The 11,077-nt window shown below is 46.9% G+C and overlaps 5 protein-coding genes across 7 annotated transcripts in view; 4 read left to right on the top strand and 1 right to left on the bottom strand.

Moving 5' to 3' along the window:
• The window catches only part of LOC106658925 (guanine nucleotide-binding protein subunit beta-like protein 1), a 2,590-nt gene extending 2,026 nt beyond the window's left edge, over nt 1-564 (bottom strand). For both annotated transcript variants that reach the window (XM_014381100.2, XM_023459924.1), the window contains exon 1: nt 157-564. The gene's annotated coding sequence lies outside the window, so the exon portion shown is untranslated. The remainder of the gene's footprint in view (nt 1-156) is intronic.
• Nucleotides 565-1,856: 1,292 nt separating this feature from the next.
• On the top strand, nt 1,857-5,787 carry LOC106658928 (globin). 2 transcript variants are annotated; one of them, XM_014381107.2, is made up of 4 exons: nt 1,857-2,149; nt 3,197-3,430; nt 3,563-3,788; nt 4,515-5,787. In XM_014381107.2, the coding sequence occupies exons 2-4, from the start codon at nt 3,276-3,278 to the stop codon at nt 4,644-4,646; spliced, it is 513 nt and encodes a 170-aa protein (XP_014236593.1). In that variant the 5' UTR covers nt 1,857-2,149; nt 3,197-3,275; the 3' UTR covers nt 4,647-5,787. The 2 variants fall into 2 exon arrangements, with proteins under 2 accessions (XP_014236593.1, XP_014236592.1); XM_014381106.2 differs by having other exon boundaries at nt 1,858-2,149; nt 3,236-3,430.
• A 2,625-nt stretch (nt 5,788-8,412) lies between these two features.
• LOC111693897 lies at nt 8,413-9,038 on the top strand. The gene is made up of 2 exons (XM_023459989.1): nt 8,413-8,756; nt 8,891-9,038. Exons 1-2 carry the CDS (start codon nt 8,413-8,415, stop codon nt 9,036-9,038), a joined length of 492 nt encoding a protein of 163 aa, XP_023315757.1.
• LOC106658503 lies at nt 8,598-9,632 on the top strand. The gene is made up of 3 exons (XM_023459988.1): nt 8,598-9,033; nt 9,142-9,310; nt 9,377-9,632. The coding sequence occupies exons 2-3, from the start codon at nt 9,150-9,152 to the stop codon at nt 9,630-9,632; spliced, it is 417 nt and encodes a 138-aa protein (XP_023315756.1). The 5' UTR covers nt 8,598-9,033; nt 9,142-9,149.
• A 171-nt stretch (nt 9,633-9,803) lies between these two features.
• Nucleotides 9,804-10,743, top strand: LOC106658502. The gene is made up of 3 exons (XM_014380502.1): nt 9,804-9,999; nt 10,066-10,345; nt 10,407-10,743. Exons 1-3 carry the CDS (start codon nt 9,804-9,806, stop codon nt 10,741-10,743), a joined length of 813 nt encoding a protein of 270 aa, XP_014235988.1.
• The last annotated feature ends 334 nt before the right edge of the window (nt 10,744-11,077 follow it).

The raw sequence follows: 11,077 nt of genomic DNA, 5'->3' as shown, positions 1-11,077 counted from the left end.
GGGGGGGGGGGGGGGGGTAGAGGAGCAAAGGAAGCAAGGGGGAAAGCAGGTAGAGAACAGTCGAACAAAGGAAGCTACGAGGTTCGTTAGAGAAGCCGATGGCGTCCGCGACTTATATATAGGTATAAGTGTACATGACAACAAAGATCGACTAACCCAAATGAGAGAAGATTTTCGATGCGACTTTGCACGCGTGCGTGTATATGTGTGTGTGGACTGTGAACTTCGATGAGCTGATTAACGTATGTGGATGTCAACAAACATGATAGCGCCTCGAATTTTCTTCGCGACGACTTCGAGAGGAGAAAAAGAATTTAAAATCCTTGTACTCTTCGTCGTGGATGATGTCGTCGTCGTCGTCGCTGTTGTTGTTGTTGCTCAAAACGTCGAGGACGCGCAAGCCTCGCACCTCCCGTCTTCTTCCGCCGCTGTTTCAGGTTTGGCTACGCAGTTATTTTGCCAAGCCGCTCGAACTGCTCGAAGCTCTCGGTACGGCGCGGCGCGGGCGCTGCACAAACACATCATACACACAACACAACACACACCACACACACACACACACATGCACGCGATGATCCACAGACTGTAGAGCAGCCGAACACTGCATATAGCTCCGAGTTCGTATATATATGTAGCATTGGATATGTGCGCCGTGTACAACGTGTTGCAGTGTTGAATGTGTACGCGCGGCTGCGTGCGCCTCCCGTTTCTCTTATTCTCTTTCGATGCTGTTGCAGCGTTGCAGCTGCGCTGGCGTCGGCGGCGAAAGTAGTTGCTATACGGTTGCTGGAAAATCTGCATTTGCGCAGTAGCCGAGGTTCGCGTAGCACTTGCCACTCCAGAGTCCAGAGTCTCGACTCGTTGTCCGATCAACTAACGTCAACTTTGCATGAAATTTGTCTTTTTTAATTTTATTCTATGCAGCTTTGATCAATTATCAATAAATCAACTCTACCGTTATTATGACTTTTAAATAGTCGCTGTCAGCTGATCGCAAAGTAAATCATGAAGAAGCTCGAAACAATTCAAGTATTATCCTGTCACCCTACGATTTGTTTTATTGAAATATCTCGTCTCGAAAAGATGTGCCTTCAAAAAATGTAATAATTAAAATAACATTGTTTTAAATAATAAGAGTATTTTAAAGAGAGGAGGGAAGCTATGCGTCAAAAATTAAAAATGAGTCGGGTGCATTAAGCGACAAAATTAGCTAAAGTATTACGGCTACTTAATATTGACCAAGTATTTGGGTATTAGTCCGATGCAACCGATCTATAAAAAAAATAACGTTTGCTCGGCAATGTTGGCTCGATGCAGCGCGGAATAAAGAAGCAAAGATGATTCGTTTGGGGATGCGGAGATAAGGCCAAGTGTTGCTTTAGAGAGCGTCGTCGTCGAGCGACGAGCCCACGTAAATCGTGTGCAGCGTACAATACGTACAACGACAGCCGGTCGCCTCTGCAGTTTCATTGTAATAATGATAACAAGTCGGTGCGTCGTGTGTATGCACTCGTGTATGTGGAGCGAATATGTAGGCGATATCGTGTCATACCTAATCATCTTCCGTGCTTCATCTCCCTTATTTTTTCTCGCTCGCATCGATACACGTATGTATACTCGCCGCACAGCCACACACCCACTCGGCCGCGCACGACACACGTATGTGTACATGTGCGGAGTGCAGCAGCGAGCGAGGGAGAGCGAGAGAGAGAATACGAAGGCAGGCGGCGATATATACAGGTATAGAGGCGCGCAACATAATTGCACATACAAGGGACGTGTCTCTATGTCTGTCTCGCTCTATCTTACTCCCTCTCGGGTGGACCGCGCGATGATCGCCGCCGCGCGCTGCAACAGCTCGCCGCGCACAGTGTCAGTTGGTCCGTCGTATTGGCCTGAACTAGCTGCGTCTACGTGACACGGCTCCTCTATATAACGTACACAAATATCCGTATACAATAACATTCTTGTACGCACTTTGCTCGACACGCGCTCCGGATCGCCAGCTCGAATCGCAGCTACCTTTTTGCAATCGCACGGCCTACGGAGGTAATAAAGCTCCTGCTCCCGTGCGATTTTTTCGCTTTCGCTTCTCTTTGCTGCCGCTCGTCGATCCTAGTTGCATTTGTAAACAGCGCTCATTTCTTTGGTAAGTGACTAAAGACTGCCTCTTCATTTTCTAATTCTCGTCAATTGGCTCAATTTCTTTTCAATTCTCCAATCCGTTCGAACGTCTCCCGTAGTTATCTCTTCGAAAGCTTAACTGAATTACAATGTTTATTTACATTGTCGCGCACTTTTTATACTATTTGTGCTTTGAGTACGTTTATTTCAAGGCTTCAAAGTGATATTTTCAAATCGTCATGCGTGCTTCGGAGCTAGCTACGATTCAAATAATAACAAAGCTACTCTCGACCATAATCCAAGCATTGAATCGAGTATTTTCGGTACAGATTTTTTTTCTACCAATTATGACGTTCTTCGCAATTTTTTTCATCTTCAAATGCTGTTCGACACGTATTTCAAATGTAGTTCAATAAGAGCTCGTTTAATAAGAGAAGAAATCGCAGTTCACACAGAATAGCATAACGATAAAAGTTATGAATCTCGTTATCGTAGCTTAAAGTAAAGTTTGAGCAAATGTTTTATTTTGATTCTTTTTTTAAATAAAAAGTACAATGTCGATATAAGCACCAATAGCAGAGAAAAGAAGAACAAGTTTTCAGTAGAAAAAAATTGTGAATTCATCATTACGACATTTTTAAAAGTTTCCTAATTGCATCGCGACGTTTTCGCGAAAGAGAATGAAAAGGTGCACCGATTGTTTAATCGTAACTATGTTGTAGACTAGAAACGATGACTTTTCGCACGTGCATATGGCTTTGGTCGACCAAGACAATTAAAAACGACGAAACGAAGAGAGAAAAAGAGAGTCGGTCTAATGCGCGTTTGCTGCTTTGATTAGCATCTCGGGTCACAAGTTATAACGATCTCTCTCTCTCTTGCTCTCTTTCTCGCGCCCGAGCGACCTTTTGCCGCGCGCGCGATATAATGATGTGCCAAGCCATGTACACGTTATGCATATTGATTTTATTCGATAGAAAATAACGAGCCACAACGCGGCTCGGCTCGCGCAACGACTTGTCTTTCTTTTTCTTTTTCTCTATCTCGACTTGTCACGAAAATGAAACATCAGGCATCCTTTTTTCTTTGGTCGTTGGACGAAAATTTACAGGCAAGCCAAAGTTCCCGGGCCCGGCCTAGCGAGAAGAAAAATGGGCGGCTTGACGAGCATATTTTACGGATCCTCGAACGAAAATGTAATCGACCCAGCGACTGGCCTGACGGGCCGGCAGAAGAAACTCGTCCAAAGCACATGGTCGGTCGTGAGAAAGGAGCCGATAGCCAATGGAGTTGCCATCATGATTACGTGAGTATCAAGTCGAGTATCGCAAGCTCTCTCTTATTTTTTCCCCCATTTTTCAACGAGTCGCGATGTGCGAGAATTTTTTGTCTGCCTGGAAGTGTCCATCTCTCTCTCTCTTTCTGCCTCTGTACATAGCTTCTTCAAAAAGCATCCGGAGTATCAGAAATTATTCGGAGCTTTCAAGGACCTGCCGGTGGACGAGCTTGCGGCAAACAAAAAGTTCCAGGCTCACTGTCTGAGCATAATAACGGCGCTGAACAACGTCGTCGACTCGATGGGCGATCCGGCGTTGCTCGAAGCCAATCTACTGGCGATAGGCGAGAGGCATCACAGGCGTGGAAACACCAGAGAACAATTTCTGGTATTTATAAGACTCGCTAGTTTTCGACACGCGTATACAAAGCAGCCTCCTCTATAAGGCTAACTAAGAATCATCGACGTGTTTACGCAGTCGATGCTCGCGCGGCGCGATTGCGATTTCGAGACGTCGATTTGCGCGGGAGACGAGGCTCGAATCATTAAAAGCACGAGCTCTGCTTTTCATCCGCGTGAAAAGCGGCTGCGATCTATATAACAGATATATAACAGCAGTTCACCGCGAGCGCAACGGTGGGGGCCTTGACTCGCTATAAGGTCGCGCCAACGAAATATCTCTCGACTGCTCTCGTTGCTCTCGTGAATATACCGCACGGACCGAAGGCGTTTTAACTCGTGCAAACACACGCGAATAATTGCTATGCGCGAAGGAAAGAAAAAAATTCCTCTCGACCTCATCGGTACGCACGAGTGTGGACGTACTACGTGCGCATACACACGTACGAGTATCGCAACGATGATGAGCTTGGCCGCGCACAGTGGCAAGTATCTGTACAAGCCCGAGGCAAAGCCAAATAGCCGACGCTAAGATATACAGCTTTGCTGTATGGAATTTACGTTCGTCGAGCTCTTTTGATCGGTTACGAGTACATACGCGCGAGCTCGACTCAATGCAAACACGATGCTGGTTCGCGCAAATTTACCAACTATCTCCTTCTGAGCAAGCCTACAATTTTTATCGCTTTTTTTCCTTTTTCCTCTTGTTTTTCAGCACTTGAAGGAAGTCATTCTAGAGGTCTTGCGGCAGAAATTTGGAACAAAGTTCACACCCGAGACTGCGGAGGCGTGGAACAAGACACTGGACGCCGTTTATAGTATCATATTTCAAGCGTTTACCACGTAATGAATTACACCCCACTTGAATGCGAGAGAAATAAAATATTATGAGATTAAGATGACCGAATTTTTAATCATATTTTTCTAAATCGACTCCGTGATCGAGTAAATATTTTAGTTTTTACTTCCACAAAGAACATTCACTCGGTCCTCTGAAGCTGCAGCTACTATTGCTAATTACCTATAATTTTATTCTTGTCCAGAGAGAGGGCTTAAAATCGATATAGAATAATTAAAGTGAAAGGATATTACAAAAAAGCTCAATATACAAAGTATCTAAATGAATTTACGAAAAAGTGTTCACTGTATCCATTAAAATAATGGCCTATATAGCTGCAAGCATTAAAAAATTATGCAATGATCGATATAACAAAGATACATAATAAACGCTTCGAATAATTTCAATCGACATTTTTCGTCAACCGAGTGAGTGGATAGTCAAGTATGCGAGTAAAAAAAAATATAAATATATATGTGTGTATGTACATGTACATGGAATACGAAGCACATCTATTGTTTTAAATACCAGGTGACAATTTTCACGCTGATGAGAAAAAAAGAAGTGCGCCCATTCGTCTCGATCGATAAAATCACGACGTGGAAGAGTGGAGTGGAACGAGAAAAAAATGTCTCTTTTCGTCGTTATAGATGTGTATGCGCTCTTTTTACGTTTTTTTCAGCTTGATGAAAGAGAAAGAGAGAGACAGAGAGCGGGGGGAAACCGTGTCTCTGAATTCAACAGATGCGTTTTTTGCCAAAGAAGAAAAATGAAACAAACGAAAAAAGGAAAAAAACGCTTTTAACTGTACAGGCGAATAGGTTTGAATGAGCTTTTCAATTGAAAAATATGTAATTAAATCCGTCGTGCTCTTTTGAAAAAAAAAAAAAAAAAACGCCCAACATGATAACTGTGTTGTAAAATAGGAGTATCCACATATTGTACACATTTACGGATATAAAATGTCTCGTTCGCACTAATATTGCCGAATTCAAGCTTTTAATTTCCTACAGTACTGCAAATATATAATTGTAAAGTTAATGTGCAAAATCACATGGAAATGTCGCGTAAGCATTTTTTGTACCTTATTGTAATAAGAAACAATGTAATTTTATGAAGAATAAAATTAAAGTATAGTAAAATACGACAAGTAGGAGGTTTTCATTTGACGGACCAGGAAGACTCGAGTCGCATCTTGGCATGCCAACGCTGGAGCGGATATATGCATTATAGATGCGTCGACGGCCGCACAGCCGTTAGTTCCGGTGCAAAATGCTGCATGTCGGGCGTCGCGCGCTCCGGGGGGCGGGCGGGGAGAGTTTCGCGCGTGCCTCGCGTACGACAATGTCCGATTGAAAAATAAGCATAGACTCGACTCACGCTCGCTCTCGAGTTCATTCGCTCGTCAACGGGCTAATTCTTGACCCTCAGATCGAATCCAGCGATGCAGTCGCTGCGGCCGAGACCGTCGTTGTCCATCGGTGGCGCAGTGCCATTACTCTGCCTCTTGTTGGAGTCGGTCTCGTCGTGGCTCGACTGATCCTTGCCGCAGAGTTTGCCGAGACAGTTAATTGCCTTCTCATCGTCGCGTCTCTCGACTTTTCCAAATCCACGAAACAGACTGAAGCGCCTCGTGCGTTGCTGCTGCTGCTGCTTTGGCTCTGCGAAAGAAAAGCAATTAACTCGTCGTCCGGACGAGTCCGGAGAAGCGCATTGTGTCTGCGTGTGCGTTAACGTACTTGCTTGAGCTTCGCTGCACTCGCAGCATTTGCAATTAGCACACTCGGAGTGGATAAATTTGCTCCGCAGCTCTCTAGACTCGGCCTTTTTTATCGACTTTTTCGCGCTTTCCTGCCTCTTTAGCCTCGTTCGTTTTTGTTGCTGCTTTCGCCAATTGCCGCCGCCGCCGCCGCCTCTTTGCCTCGACAATTGCGAATCGTCCGAGGGGCGCGTGGGGCAGGTGCAGCGATCGTCCTCCTGCTGCGTCCTTGCCCTCGTCGCTGTTACATGCTTGCCATTGCCGTCGCTCTGATCCATGCCTATTTCCGGGGGACTGCGTCGAGGGTGAGTAGAGAATTTTCACCGAGAGAAAAAGAGACTCAGGTGCGCGGGCGAGAATTTCGATCAGTTTTTCAATACATCGCGGCTGCAGAGAGATACAAATAAAAAGGAAAAGCAAGAATTACCAATAAAAGGGTGGAATCTCTTTGGTTTGGGCTTTTTTCTTGCCGAAGAACGAGAAAAATGTACTGCCAGGCTCCTCGGTCTTTTTTTCGCTGGCGTTTGCGAAAGATGCACTATCCACGGAGGCAGCCTTTTTTCGGTACATGCCGAAGCTGGAGCTGTCAGGCGCTGCCCTTTCTCTCGACTCGGCCTTCTTGTTGCGATAGCAGGAGTAAAGTGCGCTGGCCGTCGTGGCGACGAATATGAGGACGAAGATGATGACGACCGTCCGACGAACCCGACGAGTCGCTTCTTCGTCGCTCGTCGCCACCTCGTCCTTGCTTTCTGTCTTGTTGCTAAGAACGAAAAGAATGACTTTTTTTTATTCATTCTTTGTAATAAGCAAAGATCAAAACTTTATCGGTGTAGCAATCTTACGTGACCACGCAATGCACTACTTGCACAGTTTTTGTCCTGCTCCAGGAAAAGTTGTAGTGAACTCGGGAGGAAATTGGAGCGCAGTAGAAAAATGCGAGAAAGCTCACGTATTGTCGGGCTGATCGTTTTGGTCGTCGGGGGCGAGGGCCGAGGCGGCGTTCCGCGAGCTCGACTGATCGAGCATCGAGGCCAATTGCTGGCGCTTGCGCTGGCGGTCGAGGACGCGCGTCGAGCCGCGGTATCGCTTCCTGCCGAATCTCAGCGAGGACGAGGAGGACGCGGGGGCCTGCTTGCGTCTCATCAGCTGCTGTTCCTCGGCCTGGGGCTGGAGCTCGGTGAAGCGCAGAAGAAAGCGAGACGGAGCTTTGACCTCCCGCTTGCCTCGAGACCACGAGACATCCTTCCTCGCGCCGACTGAAGAAACCACGAAATTCCATTCGAGTCGAGCTTTGCTCGAGACAAGTACGGCTTGGAAATTCACTGCCTGGCAGACTCACTCGTTGGTAACTCGCTGTTTTTGTTGTTGTTGTTGTTGTTGTTGTTGTTGTTGGTGGTGGTGGTGCTGCTGCTGCTGTTATTCCTTGGCGGCAACCGATGCTTCAGCAACAGCCTCGAGGCATCCTCGCTCGGATTCAATTTCCTTCGCGGCGCTGCTTGCTCGTGTCCTTTGGCCGAATCCCCGGCAACTGTCGAGCTTTTTCCCTGGAGAAAAGGTGCGAGTGAAAGCTCGAGCAAGCACGCCGCCTTCCGTAAACACTGCTTTTCTTTGCGCCTTTTACTCGCGAGGTTATGTGTTTACATAAAAATATTTCACATAAACTCGAGGATGAAAAAGTTCGATGCAACAAAAGTATATAGTAAATAAATATAAACTCCTTTACCTGCGAGAATAATAGCAATAAAATCAAGGTGTAAAAAGTAAATAAAAGTTTCATATCCTTGGCGGACACGAGGTTTTCGTGCAATTACACAACATGCACTATGTATAATTTAAAAAATGTTTATCGATCGTCGCTGTATCGTACGATTATGCTAATAGGTATTAGTAAACAGGTATACCTAACCTGTGAGAATAGTGGCGAGCTTTCAGCCAGTGAGGTTGCTTCCAAGTTCGAATGATTCTAAAACTTGGCCAGTGCCAAAGCAGCAGTGGACTCGTGCAAACTCGCTCGCGATGCTGACCTTGAGAAATGTTTACGCCAAACCGACGGCGGCTGGCCTCCAAAACCTTTACTACGAGCCGGTTCAGTTGCAGCCGCTGCGATTCGAGCCGAGCTACGGCGCCGGTACTCTGCAGAACAGGTTCAAGAAGAAGCTGAAATCGGCTGCCGTTGCTTCAGCTGCTCCAGACAAAGTAGAGAAAACTTTGTCCAAGTCTCAATTGAAACTGGAAGAGGAATTATTTGGCTCGTCTTCGAAGCGCAAAAATCAGAATAAGCTCGCCAGTAACGACCCCAAGGATGCTAGGAAAAAAGCCAATGAAGAGAATAACGAGTACGACCGAGAGCCAAAATTATTGTTAGTTCACGTATAGTTGTACATGAATAATCATATCGTAGAATAGGGATTATTATGGGGGAAGAGGGGAGGAAATGGAGCGAACGATTGAACTAGTTGAACAAAATAACACGAAAACTTTCTAATGTGCCAAGGAATGACAAGGATTATGCTGAGGCTGACGAGGCCGACGAGGCTGAGGGTGAAGACAAAGAGGAGAGTAAGAACAAAACCAGCGCAGAAGGGGAAAAAGAGGAAAAAGAAACGAGCAAAAATTCCTTGGCCCAGACTTCTTTTCGTTAGTATACTTTAACGACTCTTTACTATTGCACTCGATTGAAAAATACGATTTGAATTCCCATGAGCTCGATTAAAACATGCGCTGTGTAAAATGTGCTCGGGGCAGAGCATCTGATGTCAAAGATGCGATGGTCGACCTTCCTCGCGATCCTCGGCGTCATCGTACTGGTGAGCTGCTGCTGCGCCTTGTTCTTGAGAAATCGCCTGATGCGCTGCCTCCGAAAGTGCTGCTCCTGCTGCTTCCGCGACAAAAACAAGGACAAGACTCGATCCAAGTAAGCTGACGAATCGGTTCGACATTTGCTTCTGTGGTCCTCGAGACAACGTAAAATCCTGCACAGGCAAGATCTGTTCGACGTCGAGGAGGGAGGCTACAATCCCTATCGGAGAAAGAGATTTTCCTCTCTCGACATGATGAAGTTCGGCAGGGGCAAGAAGAAAAAGAAAAAAGCCAAATTGGTTGACCAGGGTACGCAGGACAGTCGCTCGGAGTTACTCAGGTCGCAGGAAGGAACACCGGAACAGCAGGTCGGCTGCCAGCCCTGTCGCAGGAAGAAAGCCAAGAAAAAGAAGACGAAGAAGAAGCAGATCAGATGATTGCTTCAGCCTCTTTAAAAAGCAAACTCTTGTTTCCCTCGATTTGTCTGGATTTGCGTTTGGAAATATTTCTGACGAATGTACGATAGCCGTAAATAACATGGTTGCACACGTTTTTCAAATGTTTTATTTCTTCTCTCCGTCGCGGATGAAAATCAACAAAGCCGCATAATGGTAGATTATTGCCGAGCTTTGCTCTCGCTGTTGATAATTTGCGACTTTTCGAAAAAGTCGAGCGGCACCATCGACCTGAACCTGCAGGAATTGGAGTACTTGGCGGCGCATCTGCGAGCCAAAGAGTGTCGCCTACTCGTCGCGGCTCTACACTTTGACAGCTACGAATTGCCGAAGCAGCTGAGCGAAGCAGGTGAGGCACTTTTCGAGCTTCACGCGAACGAGATAGAATCGATCATTTGGTTGTCGTTTGGTTCAGAGGCGGCGATAAGCAAGAAAATCCCGTGTCTGCGCCAACTGCTGCACTGGAACTCGAGTCCCGGCGAGGGGGCCGGCAAAACCCACCAACATCTGGAGCATCGACTGCGTCAGATCGGGCGTCGCGACCTCGCCGATTGGTTGGGCAAGACGACGTTTCGGGAGCTCGGCAAGGACGTGCTGCGAGCCGTCAACGATTCCTTCGGTCAACTCGTGCCAACCGAGGAGACGACCAGTTGGTCGGCGACGGCCAGCTCTCCACTTGCATCTAGCTACGTCTCGTAAGTATAATAGCGGATTATTCGGATCGCTCGAGCTACATATCGAGGCCTCGTTACTCAGTTACGGGCCAACAACGACGGGCAAAAGCGTCGAGACCAACAGCAGCAGCAGCAGCGGCGGCGGTGACGGAGACTTGTACATGCTTCTCGTGATTGACATGATTGTCGTCGGTCTCGTGGCTGGCTCATTATTCAGTCTGGTATTCGTCGTCGGTTCGCTCGTCATCGGTAGAGTCGCCCGTTGCGACGATCGACGCCAACGTCGGCACCATCCTAATGATCGGTCGCTGATCGATCGTGATTGCGAAGCCGGCGACTGTCGCGACGATGACGACGCGAGCGACGACTACGATACGAGCTTCGGTATCGACGATCGGATGAAACTATTGAGAAAGTAATGCGCCTCGGACTTGCTGATTGCTGCTTACGGCTGACTGCTGCAATTTCACGCGTGTTACCTTCGTCGAGGGTGAGTGAATGCGTAACTCGAGAGGGCTATCCTACAGCTATCGAGGCATTACCAAGTTATTTATCTGCGGAGGCTTGGGAAGAGAGAACACGACTCCCAGAGGAACGAATTCGCCCGAGAGCTATTGCCGTTGTTCGAGTGTATGGGACACTGGCCTATCGTTGGTCCATCTGGCGATACACCGATACACATGTACTTCTCTTTTAGAAGTGCAGCGAATTATCAAAGTATCACAAATACCTACGTAAATGATGCCTCGTACG

The sequence above is a fragment of the Trichogramma pretiosum genome, unplaced genomic scaffold (genome assembly GCF_000599845.2).
Source record: "Trichogramma pretiosum strain Unisexual culture from Peru unplaced genomic scaffold, Tpre_2.0 scaffold10, whole genome shotgun sequence".
Lineage (NCBI taxonomy): Eukaryota > Metazoa > Arthropoda > Insecta > Hymenoptera > Trichogrammatidae > Trichogramma > Trichogramma pretiosum.
This window is presented reverse-complemented; position numbering and strand designations above follow the sequence as displayed.

Coding starts and splice junctions, on each gene's coding strand:
- LOC106658928 (XM_014381107.2), top strand. CDS start 3,276: ATGGGCGGCTTGACGAGCATATTTTACGGATCCTCGAACGAAAATGTA. Junction 3,431..3,562: donor GGAGTTGCCATCATGATTAC/GTGAGTATCAAG, acceptor CTCTGTACATAG/CTTCTTCAAAAAGCATCCGG. Junction 3,789..4,514: donor ACACCAGAGAACAATTTCTG/GTATTTATAAGA, acceptor CTTGTTTTTCAG/CACTTGAAGGAAGTCATTCT.
- LOC111693897 (XM_023459989.1), top strand. CDS start 8,413: ATGCTGACCTTGAGAAATGTTTACGCCAAACCGACGGCGGCTGGCCTC. Junction 8,757..8,890: donor GACCGAGAGCCAAAATTATT/GTTAGTTCACGT, acceptor TAATGTGCCAAG/GAATGACAAGGATTATGCTG.
- LOC106658503 (XM_023459988.1), top strand. CDS start 9,150: ATGTCAAAGATGCGATGGTCGACCTTCCTCGCGATCCTCGGCGTCATC. Junction 9,311..9,376: donor AAGGACAAGACTCGATCCAA/GTAAGCTGACGA, acceptor AATCCTGCACAG/GCAAGATCTGTTCGACGTCG.
- LOC106658502 (XM_014380502.1), top strand. CDS start 9,804: ATGGTAGATTATTGCCGAGCTTTGCTCTCGCTGTTGATAATTTGCGAC. Junction 10,000..10,065: donor GAAGCAGCTGAGCGAAGCAG/GTGAGGCACTTT, acceptor CGTTTGGTTCAG/AGGCGGCGATAAGCAAGAAA. Junction 10,346..10,406: donor CTTGCATCTAGCTACGTCTC/GTAAGTATAATA, acceptor CTCGTTACTCAG/TTACGGGCCAACAACGACGG.